At 42.3% G+C, this 20,074-nt stretch overlaps 1 protein-coding gene across 2 annotated transcripts in view; it reads right to left on the bottom strand.

Annotated features, from left to right (window-relative positions):
* Nucleotides 1-12,128: 12,128 nt before the first annotated feature.
* Nucleotides 12,129-20,074, bottom strand: part of RAD21 (RAD21 cohesin complex component) — a 32,522-nt gene continuing 24,576 nt past the window's right edge. For both annotated transcript variants that reach the window (XM_077809863.1, XM_077809862.1), the window contains 3 exons: nucleotides 19,260-19,409; nucleotides 17,529-17,612; nucleotides 12,129-13,963 (listed from right to left, as the gene is read on the bottom strand). In XM_077809863.1, coding sequence (XP_077665989.1) covers nucleotides 13,772-13,963; nucleotides 17,529-17,612; nucleotides 19,260-19,409 — 426 coding nt within the window. In that variant the 3' untranslated portion in view covers nucleotides 12,129-13,771. The remainder of the gene's footprint in view (nucleotides 13,964-17,528; nucleotides 17,613-19,259; nucleotides 19,410-20,074) is intronic.

Here is a 20,074-nt window from a genome sequence, read left to right as displayed (position 1 = left end):
TGTTGGGCCTGTCCTGTAGTAGGTGACTTCTGGGTACTCTTCTGGCTCTGTCAATCTGTTTCTTCACTTCAGCAGGTGGGTATTATAGTTGTAAGAATGCTTGACAGAGATCTTATAGGTGTTTGTCTGCTCAATCAGAGCTGAACTCAGTTGTGGTGGGACGGTGTTTCTGTCCTACCTTCTAAGAGCTAAAAATCACTGAGAGGTGAAGTCACTTGAGATGAGGCTGTGTTACTGCCCAGCCCACAAAGAGCTGAAAATTACTAAGAGGCTGATGTGCAGAGGTCACAGCAGAGAGGCAGGTGACAGCAGAAGGTGACTGACAGTTGGCTGCTAATGAGTGGCTGGTGAGGCAGAGAGGGGCAGCAAGCGGCCAGCAGGGCAGCTGGCAGAGAGGGCCAGAGCAGGGCTCTGCAGAGAGGCGCGGCGATCGGGAAGCAGGGCGGCTGGCAGAGAAGCATGGTGAGAGCGGTGAGCAGGTGGCCGACAGGAATGGCCAGGCAGAGAGTGACAGCAAGAGAGTGCCCGAGCAGTGGAATGAGTAAGACGCCTCTTTACCCTCTCCCCTCCACCCAGGGTGGGAGGTGAACTCTGCAGATGCACCTCTGAACTCTGGGTCTGCACTGACCAAGAACAGCAACTGTGAGTGCGGTGCAGAGAAGGGTCGGGCACATGAAAGGGATTTTAGGGTTACTGGACTTAAGAACCTGAGGGGAAAAGGACACTGCCCAGCTTATATAGGGTTGGGTCTTTTGTTCATGGTTTATGTTTATGAACTCTGTTTGTGGTATTTTCCAAAATTAACGCCAAGTTTCTTCCCTCCTTTTATTAAAAAGTTTCTTTTCTATGACTGTGAGTGGGGAAGTATTGCCTCTCAGAGGCACCCAGGGGTGGTGTGTAATTTTCCCAGGTTTCCGAGTGGGGGCTAGAGCCGGTTCTGTGGGTATCAATGGAAAGAAACCCCTAGATATTGAACCCGGCCCTGATTGCTGCTGGCTTCACCTGGCAGAAGGGTTACGTTTATTTAACCATAGGAACAATGCACGATATAAGCAAAAAAAGGATTTTAAAACAAGAAAAAGTCTACACACATGTCTGTTTTACCTAGGATCTCACCCTCCTCCTGATGGAGACCCCGCAGGTCTATCTTCCCCCAAACACACACACTGTAGGATCTGGGGTCTTAGCTCAAAACCTATGTCCCCACTGCGATGGAGGGAATGTGTCTCCTTAAACCCTCCTGCAATCCACAGGATCTGAGTTTTTCCTGAGGAAATCTGTCTGAGAGGCCCAGCAGAGGACTGGGCCCAGGTATCAAAGTGAATGGCACTTGCATTGTCTCTCAAGTGGTTGCTGAGGTGTAGATCATCTCCCACCTTCCTGAGTGCATTTCCTGATGATTCTGCTATTGAATTCACTCAATATATGCATACCGAAAACATCACAATATCTTGGTCAAGCTACAGTATTCATAAATCACACAGGCAGCTTCAATGAGCTCAGAAGGCTATTGCCAGCCAAAATACAGGAGCATGTTAATCTTGATTTTCCTTTGGAAAAAAATGGTTACTAATTCTTTGTAACTGTTGTTCTTCAAGATGTGTTGCACATGTCCGTTCCATTCTTGATGTGTGTGCCCTGCACACAGTTGTTGGAAGTTCTTCCTGCAGTGGTACCCATCAGGACAGCTTGGGTGCCCATCAGGACAGCTTGTGCACCACTACGTGCCGGTATAAAGGGCCAATTTGCCCTTCAGTTCTTTCTTGCTGGACAATTCCAATGTAGAGAGGTAAGAGGACGGATCATGGAATGGACATGTGCAACACCTCTCAAAGACCAACATTGTTACAAAAGGTTAAGAACAGTTTATTCTTCTTCGAGTGATTGCACTTGTGCGATCCACTCTCGGTGAGTCACAAACTGTAAAGTCAAAGAAGCTATCAGAGTTCATGTACATATAGACTGGAGTACAACTTGTCCATATGCAGCATTGTCTCTGGAATACTGAGTAATGGCATAATGGGATGCGAAGGTGTGAACCGAAGACCAGTCTGCTACTCTACGAATCTCCTGGAGAGGGACACACGGAGGCCACTTGTGATCTTGCGGAACGTGCCTCACTGCTTGTCTGGAAACTGTCTGCCAGATCATATCAAACATGAATCCAGGAAGTTATCCAAGACCAAATTCTTTGCAAAAAGACCAGGAAACCCTTCATTCCATCTGCTATGGCTACAAATAGTTGGGTTGACAAACAAAACTGTTAAACCTGTCTATGTAGAATGCCTATGCCCTTCTAAGATGTGCAGATGTTGCTCCTCTCTTTTGGCCTGTACTGTTGGGTGAAATGTAGTTAAGTAAATTGACTTGTTAACATGAAAAGTACATACTACTTTAGAGAAAAATCTTGGATGAGGATGCAAGTACATTTCATCCTTAAAAGGATTGTATACAGTGGTTTGGGTGTCAGAGAACGCAGCTCAGCCACACTCCCAGCCAGTGATAGGTATCAGGAAAGCCACCTTCAGAGACAGGTGCACTAGAGAGCATGTTGTCAGAGGCTCAAGCGGTGGCCCCATGAGCTTTGACAAAACTAGGTTCAAGCCCCAGGGCTGGATAGGTTTCCTTATTTGAGGGTACAACCATTCCAGGCTCTTCACAAATCTCATTGTCATATCACTAGATAATATAGAACAGTAACCCACATGAAGTTAGGAAATGTGATATTGCTACTAGGTGGACCTTGATAGAAGAAATTGCTAAACCTTGCCATTTTAGGTGCAATAGATAATCCAGGATATGCTGTATAAGAGGACTGCATTGGCGAGACACTGGATTGTCGAGACCAAATGGAAAAATGCCTCCATTTTGACATATATGCAGCTCTGGTAGAGGGCTTTCTACTATTTTACAAGACATGGCAAACTTGCTCCAAGCAAGACTCCTCTTCAGCCATGGAACCTCCAGGCCATTAAAAGAAAGGCCTGCAGCTTTGGTTGGAGCAATCATGATCTTGGGAGATCAATTTCACTCCCATTGCACCTGGACTTGGAGACTCCACTGACAGATCCAGTAGCGTGGAGAACCATTGCTGTTGCGGTCACGCTGGTGCTATTAATATAACTGAGGCCTGATCCCGCTTGATCTTTAGCAGCATTCAGTGTCAGAATGGGATTAAGAGAAAAGCATAGTATAGCTTGTTTGTCAGGATAGCAGGAAAGTGTCTGTGATTGAACTGGGACTGTGACTTTGTAGAGACAAAATTATAGGTATTTTCTGTCTGGCCTTGGTTGTCAAAAGGTCTACCTGGGGAGTCTTCCACTGCTGGAAAATGCATCTGGCTACATTCAGGAGGAGAGACCACTGGTATATGACCTGCTTAAGCAGCCTGCCAGTTTATTCCACACTCCTGGAAGGTAAGAGGCTTTGAGATTGATTGAACTGGCAATGCAAAAATTCCATAGGTGAATTGCTTCCTGACAAAAGCAGAGAAGAGCAAGCTCCTCCCTGCCTGCTGAGGCAAAACATCTCCACACTGTTGTCTGTGAGAACAAACAGGGTTTTCCCCTTGACATGAGGTAGCAATGCCTGACAGGTGAGGTGGACAGCCCTTAGCTCTCTGATGTTGACATGAAGAGACAAATCCCTTGAGGACCACAGACCTTGAGTTCCGAGGGGGCCCGGATGAACTCCCCTCCCCCGCCAATCCCATGGCAAACTTGTCCATCACCACTGTCAACAAAGGCTGAGGATGGGCAAAAGGAAAGCCCCCCCCCCCCCCAAATTGAGTGGCTCTGTCCATCAATCTCGTGAAGTCAGATCCCAGGAGGGCACAGTGTTCAGACAGTGATGGCTTGGCAAATAACGGAGGCCAGCCAACTTGAAGAGGCCTGAGGCACAGCCTGACATGCTGGACTATATACATGTGCAAGAAAATATGCCTGAGGAGCCTTGTACAATTTTGAGCTGTTGTGACTGGGTGAACCTTGAGATCTGGCACAAAAGATTGAATTGTTTAGAATCTTGTGTCTGGAAGGAAAGCTTTGGCCTGCGTAGAGTCCAGCACTGATCCTATAAACTCTATCTGTTGAAGTGGACAAAGGGCATAGTTATCTGAGCTGATCAGTAGACCTAGAGCTTTGAAGGTTGACTGGATGAGTTGAACATTGGAGAGAACCTGAGCCAGGGACCTGCTCTTGACTAGCCAGTTATCCAGGCAAGGGTAGACCTGTACTCCTCAATTCCTCAGGAAAGCAGCTACCATAGACATACATTTTCTGAAAACCCAAGGAGCTGCTGACAGGACGAAAGGCAGCTTGGTGAACTGGTAATGAGAGTGCTTTACTATGAACCTGAGAAACTTTCCATGACTATGATAAATTGCCATATCAAAGTAGATCTCTCTTAAATCGAAGGCAGCATACCAGTCTCCAGGAAGGGAACAATGTAAGACAGGGTGACCATGCAAAACTTTATCTTTTTGAGATACTCGTTGAGCTGACACAGGTCTAAAGTTGGTCTGAGACCTCTGTTCGCTTTTGGGATTAGGAGATAACAAGAATAGAACCCCTTCTCTCTGTGACACTGCAGAATTTCCTCTGTGGCTCCTACCTGAAGGAGAGACTGAACCTCCTGGATTAGGAGCTCCTTGTGAGAGTGGCCCCAGAAAAGGGATGGGGAGGTGTCAAGGTTCCTTCCCCACTCTGAACTCTAGGGTACAGATGTGGGGACCTGCATGAAAACCTCCTAAGCTTATTTTTACCAGCTTAGGTTAAACTTTCCCAAGGTACAAACTATTTTCCTTTTTCCCTTGGACTTTATTGCTGCCACCACCAAGCGTCTAACAGATATATAACCGGGAAAGAGCCTGCTTGGAAACGTCTTTCCCCGCAAAATCCTCCCCAAACCCTACACCCCCTTTCCTGGGGAAGGCTTGATAAAAATCCTCACCAATTTGCATAGGTGAACACAGACCCAAACCCTTGGATCTTAAGAACAATGAAAAAGCAATCAGGTTCTTAAAAGAAGAATTGTAATAGAAGAAAAAGTAAAAGAATCACCTCTGTAAAATCAGGATGGGAAATACCTTACAGGGTAATTAGATTCGAAACATAGAGAATCGTTCTAGGCAAAACCTTAAGTTACAAAAAGACACAAAACCAGGAATCTACATTCCATTCAGCACAGCTTATTTTCTCAGCCATTTAAAGGAATCAGAATCTAACGCATTTCTAGCTAGATTACTTACTAAGTTCTAAGACTCCATTCCTGTTCTGTCCCCGGCAAAAGCATCAAACAGACAGAGAGAGTTTTTTTCTCTCTCCCTCCCTCCCTCTAGCTTTTGAAAGTATCTTGTCTCCTCATTGGTCATTTTGGTCAGGTGCCAGCGAGGTTATCCTAGATTCTTAACCCTTTACAGGTGAAAGGGTTTTTCCTCTGGCCAGGGGAGATTTTAAAGGGGTTTACCCTTCCCTTTATACTTATGACAGGAGGGAAGGGTAGAATCAAATTGGAGGGTATATCCCATTTCTACAGTGTCCTGTCAAAATGCCAGTTTAGCACCCCTGGCTGTGTAGATGGAGCAGGCATTGATGCAGAGACAGGAGGAGGAGGTTCTTTATGTCTATAACCCCTACTCTTCTTTCTCTGCAGAGTAAAGTTGGGTCTGCTGTGTGCGGAAGTGCTTTCTGGATGGGGCTGAAGTGTACAATCCAAAGACTTTAAAGTTGCCTGAGAGTCCTTCAAGCCATGGAGTTTAGACAGTTTGCTCTGAGAACAGCGAAGACCCTTTGAAGGGCAGGTTGTGTAAAGTTTGTTGGACCTCTTATGGAAGTCCCAAGGATTGTAGTCAGGAGCTCCTGTGCATGGCCACTGCAGAAGCCATGAACCTAGCCATCAAGTATACTGCATCCAGTGCACCTTGCAGCTAAGGTCTTGCTACAGATTTACCCTCATCAGCTAATAACGTGAACTTCTGCCTACCATTCTGTGGCAGCATGTCTCTAAACTTTAAAATGGAGTCCCACCCATTAAAATCAGACTGACCCAAAATCACTTACTGGTTGGCAATCCTGCATTGCAACCCCCTACTAGAATAAACTTTTCTACCAAACAGCTCTAGGTTATTTTGCGCCATTCAATTTGGGGGGTCTCCCCTTGTTGCCCTTGTCATTCCCTTTCATTGGCGGCTGACACCACCAGAGAGCCTAGGGGCAGGGGTGATGAGAATATAAGTATTCAAACCCCTGGGATGGAACACAATATTTACATTTGGCCCTTCTTGAGAAAGGGGGAAGGGACAAAGGGGTCTACCAGAGACCCTTAATTAGGGTTCTTTAACTTGCTCCACCTGGATCCCCAGGCTAAAGGCCACCAAGAGCTGCTAAGGCTGTGGCCTTATAGTCATCCGAGGGAGGCTAAATGCAGAAGGAGACTCCCTCATCAGGAGAGGAAGAAGAGGCCAGCACAGGCTGAGGCTACTACTCTCTCCTCCACTAGCTGTCCAGCAGGGTCCTCCCGAACCGCCTCTTCCTGCTCGGTACCAGTCAAGGTACTGGGATCAGAACAGGTGGCGCGTAGGCACTCCTCATCTCTCTAAGGACAAAGAACCAGAACATCACGTGTATGACCTAGAAACTGGGGGGAAACCCAACAGGTTCCAAGAAGGCCACTGGACAGGTAGTGAGCCCCACAGACCCCCTGGTCACCCACCTGATGGTACTCTTGCTGAAGGTTCCCTAGCAGGGTAACAGTGCCGTGGTGGAGAGTAGTGAGAGTGGCTATGAGGCTGAGAAACAGAAGCCAATCTCGTATTCAGAAGAGGATGACTGCCTCTGCTGACAAAGGGGGGGCTGCTCTCGACAGTGCCAGAGCCCAGTGTCTAGTCAGAGGACGCAGCACAGCCAGCATTGGAGGCTTCCCCTTTGACGCTACTGACAGACATGCAGTTTGAGGCCATGGAGGTTGACAGAGCACTAAGTGCTGCACTGATGCTGCTATCTGCTGCTGGTACCGAGTGCGGTCTCCTGGCCTGTTGGAGATAGATACAGAGATGCTAAGCAGATCACTCACTGCCGCAAACACCTCCAGCATAGCGCTGCAGATGTAGAAGGTGCTCCCTTGATGGTACCTGGCTCGGTGTCAGAGGAGAACTTGTTTTGGCTGCACTCTACTTTCATCCTTAGGCCTAGAAGACTTCAGTGCCAGCAGTCTTCCCCTCTCAGCAGTCTGCTTAGAGGCCTTATGCCTCCTCTTAGGCACTGCAGACAATGAGCTGTGTTGGGAATCAAACAACATAAGAGGTGCACTCCTAAACGATGCCGACTGAGCGAACTCTGACAGAGATCTCAGGGCCACCTCCATGAGTAAAAACTTTAGCTTGGCTTCTCTGTCTTTATTTGTCAGAGGCTTAAAGTCTTTGCAGATCTGGCAACAATCCCAAATATGAGCTCCCCCTGAACATTTCAAGCAGCTTGAGTGTGGGTCGCTTATGGGCATTGGCCTAGTACAAGAGAGACAGGGCTTGAAGCCTGGCGATCAAGGCATCCCTCAGTACTGAGTAACGGAAAACACCCCAAACTGGAGACCAAAAAAGAAAACATACTTAGTTCATACTGTAAATAGTGCATTAACACTACATATCTAGAAAACTATCTAGAGTTAATTTATAACGAACACACTAAGAGCACTTGCTAAGGCAAGCCAAGCAATTCCAATGACCATCATAGGCAGTAAAAAGGAACTGAGGAGGTTCGAGCTCCTTTATACTAGCCTGCAGGGCATGCAGCAGCAGAGAACTCTTGAGCTGCTCCTATGGTACCTATGCGGGAAAAGTTTCTGATGAGCGTGCATGGGGTACACATACACCAAGAGTGGAATGGCCATGTGCAGTCACTCGAAGAACTTAAACTGCCTGTCTAGAGTCGGAGGAACAAAAATAAACAATTTTAGTCTCATTTGTGCATTTGCATATAAATCTGAAAATAAGTATCAGCCTCCATACCTACAAATAGAGCTGCAATGGGGAGATCCAGCGAGTAAATCAGAAAACCTTTATTATGTGCACCATGCATTGTCAATGAAGTTCAGGCTCCAGAGTATATTGTGTGTTAAAATATGCTTTGTCACTGTAGAGTAAGGCAGAGTGCACCATTTGCTAAATTTTGTCTTCATGAAAGAACCTTATTGGCAATCCATAAACACTGCGTAAAATTTACTCTGCTCTGATAACTGTTATCACTTTCAATGAACAATTAATAAAAATGAGCTAACTTCAGCATTGATTGGCCGTTTTTAATGACTAATATTTGCAGAGGTGACTAGGTTGAGAATTCTTTGTATAGCCAATTTGCATGCAGGTACATTTATGTTGGATTATTTTTATTTTTTTTAAAACACACCCCCTTCAAAGGCATTAAGATTGTCTGTGCAATTACACAGATGTCAGTGGTCAGAGAGTGACAGACAGCTCCCAATATCTGTGTCCTGCTCCAATTCACACCAGAGAGCAGACTGTCACACTTAAACTGGGACTGTTTCTGACAGATGTGGAGATATAATTTAGCAAAAAGAGCACTTGAGACCTTCTGCACTTATTTCAGGCTTGATAAACCATCAAGAAAACCTGCAGATTCTCTCATTAAATAGCTTCCACCAGAAGCAAGTCTTAGACTTTTCTAGTTGAAAACACTTCGAAACCTCATTGCTGCCTCCCTCAGCTTCCTCATAAGCCAGCTGTAAGTTTACATTTCCAAGTCACTTATAAAAAATTTGTATTTTTTATTTGTAGGGTCATTCTCAGCTAGTTAACCAGACAGGATGGCATTCTATGTGGAAATGTTGATACATTTGATTGTCTATGAATCTGAACATTGCATATTTATCATAACCCACACACATTCTTTGCATATCTTTCTCTGGACTGTTACGCTTTCACAAAATATAATGGCTGCTTGTGTCTTGGAGATTAGAATCTTAGAAGGCACAGAGTTGAGAAGCAGTTTGAGATTGTGGAGTAAGAGTTGGCTGGACCCTTCTGTTAAAATGGTCCGCAGTGCAATAGGAGAGAGTGCAGAAAAAAACCCCACAAAAATGATGAGAGGATTGGAGACACTGAAAGAGCTCAATTTATTGATCAAAAAGTAGGCCGAGCGGTGATTTGATTACAGTATATTAGTACCTTCACAGAGAGAATACAGGATACTAACGAGCTTTTTAGTTGAGAATGAACCAATGACTGGAAGCAGAAGCCAAACAAATTCAAACTAGAAAATAAGACAACTTTAACAGCAAGTGATTAACCACTGGAACAAGTTTTCACGCAAAGTGGATTCTCCATTTATTGCTACCTTCAAATGAAGAATGCATGACATTCTGGGAGAATGCTTTAGTCCAGCGGTTCTCAAACCGTGGGTCAGAACCCCAAAAGTGGGTCACGACCCTGTTTTAATGGGGTCGCCAGTGCTGGCATTAACTTGCTGGGGTTTGGGCTGAAGCCTGAGCCCCCACCACGCAGGGCTGAAATCCAAGAACTTCAGCCCTGGGCGACATGGCTCAGGCTTTGGCTTCAGCTCTGGCCCCCCCTGCCCGGGGCGGCAGGGCTCAAGTTTAGACTCCCCCCTCGAGCTGGCTTAGGCTTCGCCACCCCACTCTCCTTTTGGGGTCATGTAGTAATTTTTGATGTCAAAAGGGGTGCAATGAAGTTTGAGACTCCCTGCTTTAGTCAAATACAATTTATTCACTCTGGGTAACTGACTGAATTGTGCGTGTACTTCATAACGGATTAGATTATCTAGCCAACCTCTACAAGAGTCGTTTAAGAGAGATCTCATGTTTTCTTTGCAGGAGCAAAATCCTGATACCAAGGTCAAATTCTACCTTTGGATATGCATGTACATCTCCAGTTGAAGTCAGTGGCAGCAGCATGTACATATTAAGAGGGCTGAAGAGTTGTCTTACCGCAGTGAAGGGTTAAGTTTAAAATAAGCAAAAGCATTGGTATAAGGCAGGCTAAGTTTAGAGTTGGTTTTGGGAATCCAACCACTATACTGTAAATGATTATCAGCTGTCGTATCTTGCTTACCACCATAGGACTTTGGAAATAAAATATTTCAGTGGTAGAATAAAGTTTCCACAACAAATGTCAAAAGCCAGTAGTATTGTGGTTCCATTTTATAGGATCCAGACCCAGACCATGCCACTCACTTTTACTAGAAGCCACTACTTGATGATTGACTTCTTAGTGGATGTCCCCAAGAGCACATCTGACATGCTCAGTAGCATGAACGTCAGAAGCAGTTGTCACACTCAACTGAGACAGACTAAAGAGGGACAGGATAGAAGGCACAAAAAATTGGCAATGGACCCTACATGATCAACAATAAGCACAGTGAAAGAGACTGGATTGTAACATGCCTTAAAAGCAGCCACTGAGGGACACCGGCAGAAGTACTCCAAGACAGAATCCTGCCCCTGACCAGAAGCAGACGAGGAGGAGGAACATGGAAAGCAAAAGGTGACCTCTTAAGTGTGGAGGGATGTAAGATGTAATGAAAGAATTACGGTCATAAATCTATTTTGTTTATAAATGCCTTCATTCAATTGGTTTAATTCATTCTTTGCTTTGGAATTCTCCAAATCCCTCATCCCACCCTAGGAGATGGAGACAAAACCAATACATACAGTATTTATTTTTAGTCAGCCTGCACTCCACCAAAGTGTTCATTTCTTAGGCTGGTAATGGTTAATAGCAATTCAATTTTTCTATTGTGTTCTGCAACATCATTTGTCACATAGCAAGTAGTTCACATGCCCCTGAGGTGAATGGAGGGAAGAATTCAGAGTTTGGCTACTGCACTACCCTGAAACATCTTAGCAGTGGGGATAGCATAGGTGTATCAGAAGAAAGAGAAAATAATGCTGGCGTGTGTTAACAGCCTATCCCATTGCATCTCCACATCTCTCAGATGATCACACGCAGTTAATGAGCAGAAAGGCATGATAAATCCCGACTGTGAAATTGAAGGACTTTGGGACAAACAGCATTTGCTCATTCCACTTGCTGGACACTATCCCTTGTGGTCGACAGTCAAAACATTGACTTGGGACATATTTACTGCCATTAAGACACTATCCAAGCTGCGTTTGTGCCTGAAGTCAAGTTTTCAAGCACCTAGGGTGCTAAAAGAGGATTATGAAGGTCGGTTGTCATTACTTTCTCAGTGATTTTGCCTAAAATGGAAATTTGGAGCCAGGACAGCATTTAGAGGTTTTCTGCATCCATTGTTAGCTCTTTGAATGTCAGGGGACTACTACGTTTTTCAGAAAGGAAAGGAAAGGTTGATGATTTGTTAGCTGTGGACATTCAGTTTCACCAGGGAAGATGGCATGGATTCCACTTCCTGTTTGCTAGGAAACACTTCCTTCCAGAAATAGTCTAACTGCAGTGGTCCATGTTTTCTGATCAGCAACTGGTGGCTCAAGTGCTCCCAAGGCCTGCTAGATTTTCCATCTTGTGTAGTACAGACCCATCACCACTGACAGAATTGAGGCTTCTGGCTATGCAATAGTGCAAGATGCAGAAAAATAAGTTATACTGTAAACTCAAGAATGCTGCTCAAGAAGATTAAATTGTTCAGGTACAGAGTTAAGTCCCTGCATTGCACAGCTAATTACAGAAATGAAGTAAATGAGATGAATGGAGCTGTAATGTTCTTTACAGGCTCGGATCAAAGTGTTCAGACCTGCCAGGGGCATTCATACTACCCCAGTAATACCAGAATATTCACGTTCAGAAGCAATTTTTGAAGCAAAGTAAGTTGCAGTGCTAAAAAAAGGAATATGAATTTGTTTTTGGGGTAGGGAGGGATGGGAACCAAGACAAAATGCATTTTACAGACAGCCTCCTTGTTTAATTTCCTAATTCTGGACTATACACAGGCAGCCATTCTTAGCATGAGCACTTAAATGAGAGAGAAATACAGCATCATTAACACAATCTAAAGTGTTCCTTCCTAATGGCAAAAAGTATTTACATGTTTGAGGGAGTTTTTAAGAACCTTTTTAAAGAACTAACGTCTCCTCCTAATACCAAAATAAGCAACGTCACTGAAAGGTATTCAAACAAGAAACAGCTTATAACAATTTTTATTAGAAAAGTTATACATACAGCATCACCTATTTTCAAGAATATCAACCTTGAAAAGCAACAAAAAACAGACTAACAAAATGTGTAACAAGAAACTAAATGACCTTTCTATAATTAAACACTCAAGTTATCTACAATGTCTTTTTACAAAGGGGAAAATCATGGTTTTACAGGCACATTATGTTGAAAATAAAGCTGCAGTAACTATTTTATACAATTAACTTTTTCAACAATTATTAAAACACGGTCATTATGTAGTCTCAAATTTTTAAAACATTCACATAATTTTACACTTGAGTATACACTGAAATTTCAGAGTCCCAAAAGAGAATCATTTCACAAAAGTGCCAACATTAAAACCAGAACTTTCAGTGTGAATAATTTTGCCCTAAAAAAGTTAAGACGTTTCCATAATCAACATATTCACATAATTTCTGATACTATCTGGTCCTAACAGTAAAGCTTTTATTCTTTATAGTAAAACCAATAGGACTTATTTTGCAAAGCTGTTAAAATGTTCTGAACAAAGGAGTGTGCATTATTGGAAAATAGATACTAAAACTATAAATATATCTGAAGAGCCATTAATACACTTTACACAGCAACATTTGCTTTAAGTGTAACTATGTCTGCTTGTACTATATATTTAGTTTGCTGTCCTTTCAGTACAGGTTGTGTCTTGATTTAATTCAATATTTTACAAATGCAATCTGTTCAACTTCTCTTAAGCTCATCTTCATTGGCCTGCTTAATGTCAGAAAATATACAATCCAGAAGTCTGTTCTTTAAAAAAGTTTGGGGTTTATGTACAGCTCTATCAAACCTAAAGCATATTGATATTTTAAGCTTTAAATGAAATTACTAGAATTTTTATTTGCTGTCTATTAACAGTAGCTAGCCATCATCAGTAGTGGACTGCAATGAGGTGATAAATGAAAAGGAATGTTTTATCTAAGATGTTTTACACATGCTCTGTCCTCCTGCACAAGTAGGATCAGTTATAGGAAGTGCTTTCCATAGAAATCTGTTTTCCTTTAGCATCAAGGGCTACAAAATCCTACTGCAAAAATGACAAAGCAAAGTTCACATGCCGGGCACTACCATTCACATTGGCAGCTGCAAGAGACCCATGGTACCCAGGAAGAAAACAGACACAGAAATCTAGGGAAGGAAAAATTCATTACTATGAGAAGCAGACAGAACATATTAGAAAAGTTTGGCAAAGTTTTTAATCAGACAATAGGTTGGCCTTTCAGGTTTACTTGTGTAGATTAAAAATATCATCACTGAGTTAAGCTAATCCAATTATAGTAAGACATTTTCATTGTCACTCAACATTACATGCACCAATATTGCACACAACTGCTCTGAATAAAACAATCTTTATCTGGGTCCTTGAATTGCTTGTCTTGTTTTTGCAGTTGGAACTCAAGCCATCCACCCCAGCAGTGTCACTAAAAATGAAAGTGGTAAATTTAAAATACAAGAACCAAAACCAAAAGAAAACCAAGGACTTTGTACAGACAATTAAAATCTAAATTTTCTTCAATGGTCTTGTGGGCCCTACACATGGGGCAATACATATGCACTAGTGAAATTAACACTAGCCATGATGTATCTAACCATTCAAATTATATGGAATCTGGGACCAGGTGTTGCAATGATGTCGCTGTATGGCTCTTCTTGTGTCAGCTCGATAGCTTGCTGCTTTTTGAGTACCAAGAAACTGTAGAATTTTGCTGCCGCTTGTTTTCTGTTTGTGTTTCTGCACAGCTCAAGCAAACTGATAGATTCTGCTCCAGTCTTAGCAAGAGCCCTCTGGAAAAAAACACACACACGCACACACATAAAAGTTGGTTGATACCATAAATAAGCCCCCCCAAAATTCTACATACCCAATTATGATCAACACTGGTAAGTACAAAAGTCAAGTATTTTGGCAGCTGTGGGTTTGGAGCCAAGGCAATCATCACTAATGGGTGCAGGATGTTTTAATCAACAGGGAGGGGCAACTGTATTCAGGATTTGAGGTTCCACTTAATGTCATCCACAGCTGCCGGGGCAGGTGACTATTACCTCTCCCCCAACTCAGGATACACTGGCTGTCAAATTAATCCCCATTTGAGCTGGGAGCACACCTGTGATAGATACGCCACTTGTTCTCCCAGAAACAACAACTAGAGACAGATATAAACAATACACGTGAGATCAAGTAATTTCAATCCCTTGGTAGAATCCCAAACCACCTAAAGCCATATGTTTGCCTGTGATTGGGTAAGTATTTTGGAGAAGACACATATTACAGTAATCAAGTAAAGGACAAGATTTCCAAAAATGACTAGAGATTATGGGTGCCTATATTTTTGAATGCTCAATTTGAGATTTTTTTTTAAAGGGGGCTTGATTTTCCAACAGTGGGTACTTTTGAAAAATCAGATGTTAGGATATAGATATTCAGGCCTGTCTGTAAAGGCCTATACTCTAAGAATTTAGGTGTATTCTTATCACTTAGCTAGTTATAGAGGTATAAAAGAAAGAATTAAAATCACTGTCTGCCAGTGTAAGGGCCTTCTCTTACTGTGACAGTCTGAAGCCCTGTTCTTAGGCTAAGGCCTCTGGCTAAGCAGCAGAGGCAGCCTTAAGCTGGGAAGCGAATGGTCACATCTTTACATTCCAAACTAGTGTCATTGAAAGAAGGTGCTATTGCACTGTTAGGAATACAATCCTGTCCTGATAATGCCTATCACCTCCAGAGAAAGGGAAGTGCCTAGAAAATGTAAAAGGAAACTTAGTTTGATAGCATCCTGCCTGGCAAGAACTCACTTATCAATAGACACAGCTGGGAAACACTTATGTCTTTATAGACGTAGTTGTGAAATCCTCATTTCTGTGTTGTTCTATCACTGTAGTCCCCATTTCCCTATTGTTTGTCTGTATAATCCCTGTCTGGTTCTGTGATTGTTTCTGTCTGCTGTATAATTAATTTTGCTGGGTGTAAACTAATTAAGGTGGTGGGATATAACTGGAATCATGTTTTGCTAATGGGGGGAATGGGAATCATGTTTTTCTAAGGGGGGGAATGGGAACAGGGACACAGATAAGGCTCTGTGGTGTCAGAGCTGGGAAGGGGGACACTAAGGAAGGAAACTGGAATCATGCTTGTTGGAAGTTCACCCCAATAAACATCGAATTGTTTGCACCTTTGGACTTCAGGTATTGTTGCTCTCTGTTCATGCGAGAAGCACCAGGGAAGTAAGTGGGTGAAGGAATAAGCCCCTAACATCAGACACCTTTCAGGTGAGAGCATCCCAAATCACTCCTTTTTTCAAAATTGCTAAGGTTCCGGAGAATTGAGATTCTCCTAGCCAACAATGCTTTTGTAATGACAGACCAAAGTGACAGCTTCTAGCTGAACATAAATTACAGTCAGTAGATGTAAGTGTAGAGAACGGTCTGTCTTACAAAGTCTATTGGTTGGGAAAAGATCCATGGATAGTCAAACCAAAACACAAATATCCACAAAAGGGTTTGCAGGAGTTTAACTAAATTAATTTTATTCCTTCAGTTAAACTTATTCAACTTATAACAGATAAGGCCTAAAGTGGAACTCTGACACTGTATTCAGAAAGAAGTTGGGATGCTTCTGAGCACCAGCTTCATCTGTGAAGAATTTAGTCAGGACAGATCACTGACGTTCAATTTGCAGAATGAGAAATCAGTGATTTTAACTACAACTTCCATGTATGAAGTGAGCTCATATGTTCAATGTGACACTAAAAGGAGCTTTTATCAGCAGCTAAAGCCACATTACTATTGCACAGGACAGGCAGGCTTTTAAATGGAGTATTATAAATGCTCCAGTCCCCTCTCCCTAAACCAGATATTGAGAAAGTGGGTTATCTTCAGTGTCTGTAGAAATTAAAGAGCTGTCACATGAATTGAGGGAAAAAGGAATCCCGACTGACAGGTCAAGGAGATCAAGTAATGTGTGTGGGGGGGGGCCTTTTTTGCACCAGATCACAACAATTTTCTGCTCAAATTTGTGCACTTTTATGCCCAAATGCAAAACTCGTGCTCATCTACACAAACTAGTGTCAAAAGCAGCTGGGGTTCAGACAACTGATCAGAAAAAATATTTCTTCAAGAATTATGCCTACAAAGAGATGGCTTCTAGACTGAGATGTAGCAAGGTGATTGGATTCCTGGAATTCAGTTCAAACTTATCTGCTGACCTACCCCAACAATGTTGGGGATCCTATTTATTTCAAGCAGGACTGAGAATGTATGCTTCTCATGAACTGGCTCAGAGAGATTTTGCTATGAGAAAGTAGCAAAGTCATATGTGAATTTCTTCCATAGCTTTTACGAGACTCTTCAGCAGAGTCTTTTCATGGTGCCTTGTATGGAACCAGTATTTTGTTGTTCACAGACAGGAACAGAACTCTTATGTCCTACTCAACATCAATCTGATCCATGTGCTCCAGATTCAGCTAGAACTCATACAAATTAACTGTCAGCTATATAACAACATCTGGAGATATGGCTTTATCCTACACTTGTAGGGTTTCCTGAGACAGCAGGAATGATTTTGTTGGTCTGCAAACTGATATAGTATACAGTGACTTGACTCTCTAAATTAAGACCAACTTCAGGGATACAAGTTCTTCGAAAGGTTCCCTCAGACAGTTGCTCAAGCTCCTGCTCAACAGCAGGATGAAGGTCAGGATCTCAGTCATGTGTGTGTTTGAAGTATGTGATAATGGTAGGAAGTACAGCTGTTTCTAGTATATATGATTGGAAAGACCATTCACACCCAATGCTGAGCTGCATTCATATGGTTCTTGGCCAATTTTACTGAGTACTGCTTCTCTTTGTGGAAGTGGTCAAGAGTGGTTCCATAACTTGAGATATTTGCTAATGAAGGTTAGGCGTTCCAAATGCAGTCTGCAGGCAGCTGAAAGAACTGGAGGTGCCTAGGTTCCATTGCAGGAGCTGGTGAGGTGCCTAGATTTCACTGCAGGAGCTGGTATGTGTTACTTGGAAAACAATTAGGAATTTGAGTTTTTGGAGTTCCTGCCTTTGCTGCAAGCCAAAGTACAGACCCAAAAGTAGGACCTGTCATTAGAGTTCTACAAGTATCTGGCTCAACTGTCCCTCTATTGCACAATGTGTGAATACACAGGTTTACTTTTAGAGAGTGCTTTCAATGATTTACCTAATCACAACCTACACTTTTTCCACGCTCATTTCAAAATCAAACCTTTAAAGTATCAGTCAGGTATGTGGTGTCCACTGTCAGCCTAGCTTTTAGATGACCTCTTCATTGGTCAAAACACACTAAACTGGTTCAAGAAGTAATTGTAAAGACAAGTGCTATATGTACCTGAAGGCCATGAAGCATCTGCTGAGTTCTCTTATTCCATCTTCTTTCTTCTTGATCCTGATCACCCCCGGTACCATCTTCTTCCTGCAACCAACAATAAATTCACACTTAAAGAACACTTGTAGGCTTAGGTTAATATTCACACACTTAAATTGTGAAATGAAATCTATGCTTCTAGATCTGTTTTCAGCACTCTTCTCCTCAAGCCAATCAAGAATTAGCTGGAAGGTCAAGATGGCCTGACTTACAAGGGATGACGAAGAATGGCAACAAAAAGGAAACTGGATATCCTGGTGGGACTAAAAGTAATTGACAAAAGGCTACTTGCCTGTCCTTATAATTGTATGTTAAAGGTACGTTTACACAGCAATTAAAACACCTGAGGCAGACCTGTGTCCAGTGATGTGGGCTTTGGCTGCAGAACTGTCATGCAGATGTTTGGATTCTTCGAGTCCCATGAAACAGGCACAGAAAAGTGATTTGCTCAAAGCTACAGAGGAAATCTGTGGCACCGAGACTAGAACTTATGTCTCTCAATGCCCATTCCTGCACTTCATCTACAAGAGCATCCTGCCTCTCCTTATGGAGAGTAAACTCAACTTTTAAAGGAAATGCTCTACATTCCAAAAAGAAGCACTTTCTGAAACACTGAAAATGCTAGGTAAGATTGCAAGCCAAATCTCATCTCATCTGCTTCAGTAATCTTCAAATATTTAATTTCCTTTTGCTTCAATTAATACTGTTCAAAGCAGGATGAAAACTAATTTACAGGTTGATTTGTGGCTTTCCTACTGTCCCACCATCACTGTGTTTAAGCAAAAAAAGCCACTGCCAACTGGCAAACTCAGGAATTGCAAGCTTAAGGAGACATCCTTATTTCTAGAACTCTGATGTGATAGTTGTGGGTTTTGAAAACTATGTTTTGGTGCCTGTCTGATCCTTTGCATGGTACCACACTAAGTTATATGTACATTATTCCTTTGTGTATGCACATGGCTTTTTACATGACCACAGTGCTATGTACACAACATTGTCAGTTTAAAATCTAAACTGCAAAGTGTCTTCACCTAGGCCATTCATGCCTTATTTTTTAAAATCCATATTACGTTAACACTCAAGAGGCCACATCAAGATCAGGGCTCCTTTTCAACACATAAGAAGTTACAATCTTTGTTCCAAAGAATGTACAGTTTAAATGAACTTAATTGGTCACTTATACTCTGTTTACTTTTAAATTTCTCTCAGCTTGTGCAGTGGAAATCATTTAAGTCAGCCTCATGATCATAATTCTGTAATGTTTATGTTTCAAACTCAACAGAATGCTTAAAGTTCTAGAGAAAAATTTTAGATTTGTGAAAACATTTCATTTGATCTTAAACTTTTTTCATAAAACTTGTTTTTTACAAAATTGATCAACATTTAAAATCTGATAACAGTTCAAAATGTAACATGTATAGCTGTTAACTGTATGTAAAGTATGGTCAATACCTCTCCAATCAGTTGAGCAGCTCATCAAGTCAAGCATGCAATCAAGAGTGTTCTCCATATCTCAAAGTTCTACCCTTTATCTGTCTCACTCCCCACGTAACCAGAAAATGCTTCCTTAGCTGAAACACTTAGTTTAAGGGATGTCACAAGTAAAGAGATGGCAGTAAAAATATATCTTCAGGAACCCCACCGAGTCATTCCTGTGTCAAATCTATAGACAGATCCTTAAGAGCTCATGCCTACCTCCTCCTCTTCTTCCTCTTCCTTCTCTTTTTCCTTCTCCTTCTCTTTTTCTGGCAAAAGTTCCAGCTCTGGTATTAGTTGGCAGATATTTTGAGGCTCTTCTGGAGGCATTTCTACAGGTGGCATTTCCAACTGTTGTAATGGCTGAGGCTTTGAGAACACACGAGACAGTAATGTTACATGGGAGTTAACTTGAAGATTGCAGCACTGGAACTTTTAGGTCTGAACATCTTAAATATACAATTTGGCATCTTTATAATCCCACAAAATTGAATTTAATCCAAGTTTCTAATTTTCAAGGCACTTGCTACAAATAATCTGTGTTCTTTGCAAAGAAATACAACATATTTATTTCCCTTAGATTCCATTAAACCTAGAAATTCTAATAAAATATTAGTAACACAAGTCTGTTTCCCAAGAAGTTGGTTTAGGACATCACCCTGGGAACTGATCTTATTATAGAGTAATATGATGTACTTTGGGTGAGACATAGCTTTAAGACCTCCAGATAGCCAGATGTATTGCTGTATAAACCCCATTACCAACTGACTGGGGAAATGACTCTTCAATGCATTAAAAACCATGGTGGCATCCTCTGTGGGACAAGAATGAGGACATTGGAATGGAAGGTACTAGCTAATATTTTCAGAAGTGACTTACAAATAGGGTACTGAAGACACCATTCCCCACAGATCGTGGAGAACTGGAAATACACTGCTTGCTAAACACTGAAGCAGAGGTACCCAAGTGGCTAACTGTTCCTCATTTTATAAATGAAGGCTGAAGACAGGTAACTGAGGTTTTTCTTGCCAAAA

Source organism: Eretmochelys imbricata, chromosome 2 (genome assembly GCF_965152235.1).
Source record: "Eretmochelys imbricata isolate rEreImb1 chromosome 2, rEreImb1.hap1, whole genome shotgun sequence".
NCBI lineage: Eukaryota > Metazoa > Chordata > Testudines > Cheloniidae > Eretmochelys > Eretmochelys imbricata.
This window is presented reverse-complemented; position numbering and strand designations above follow the sequence as displayed.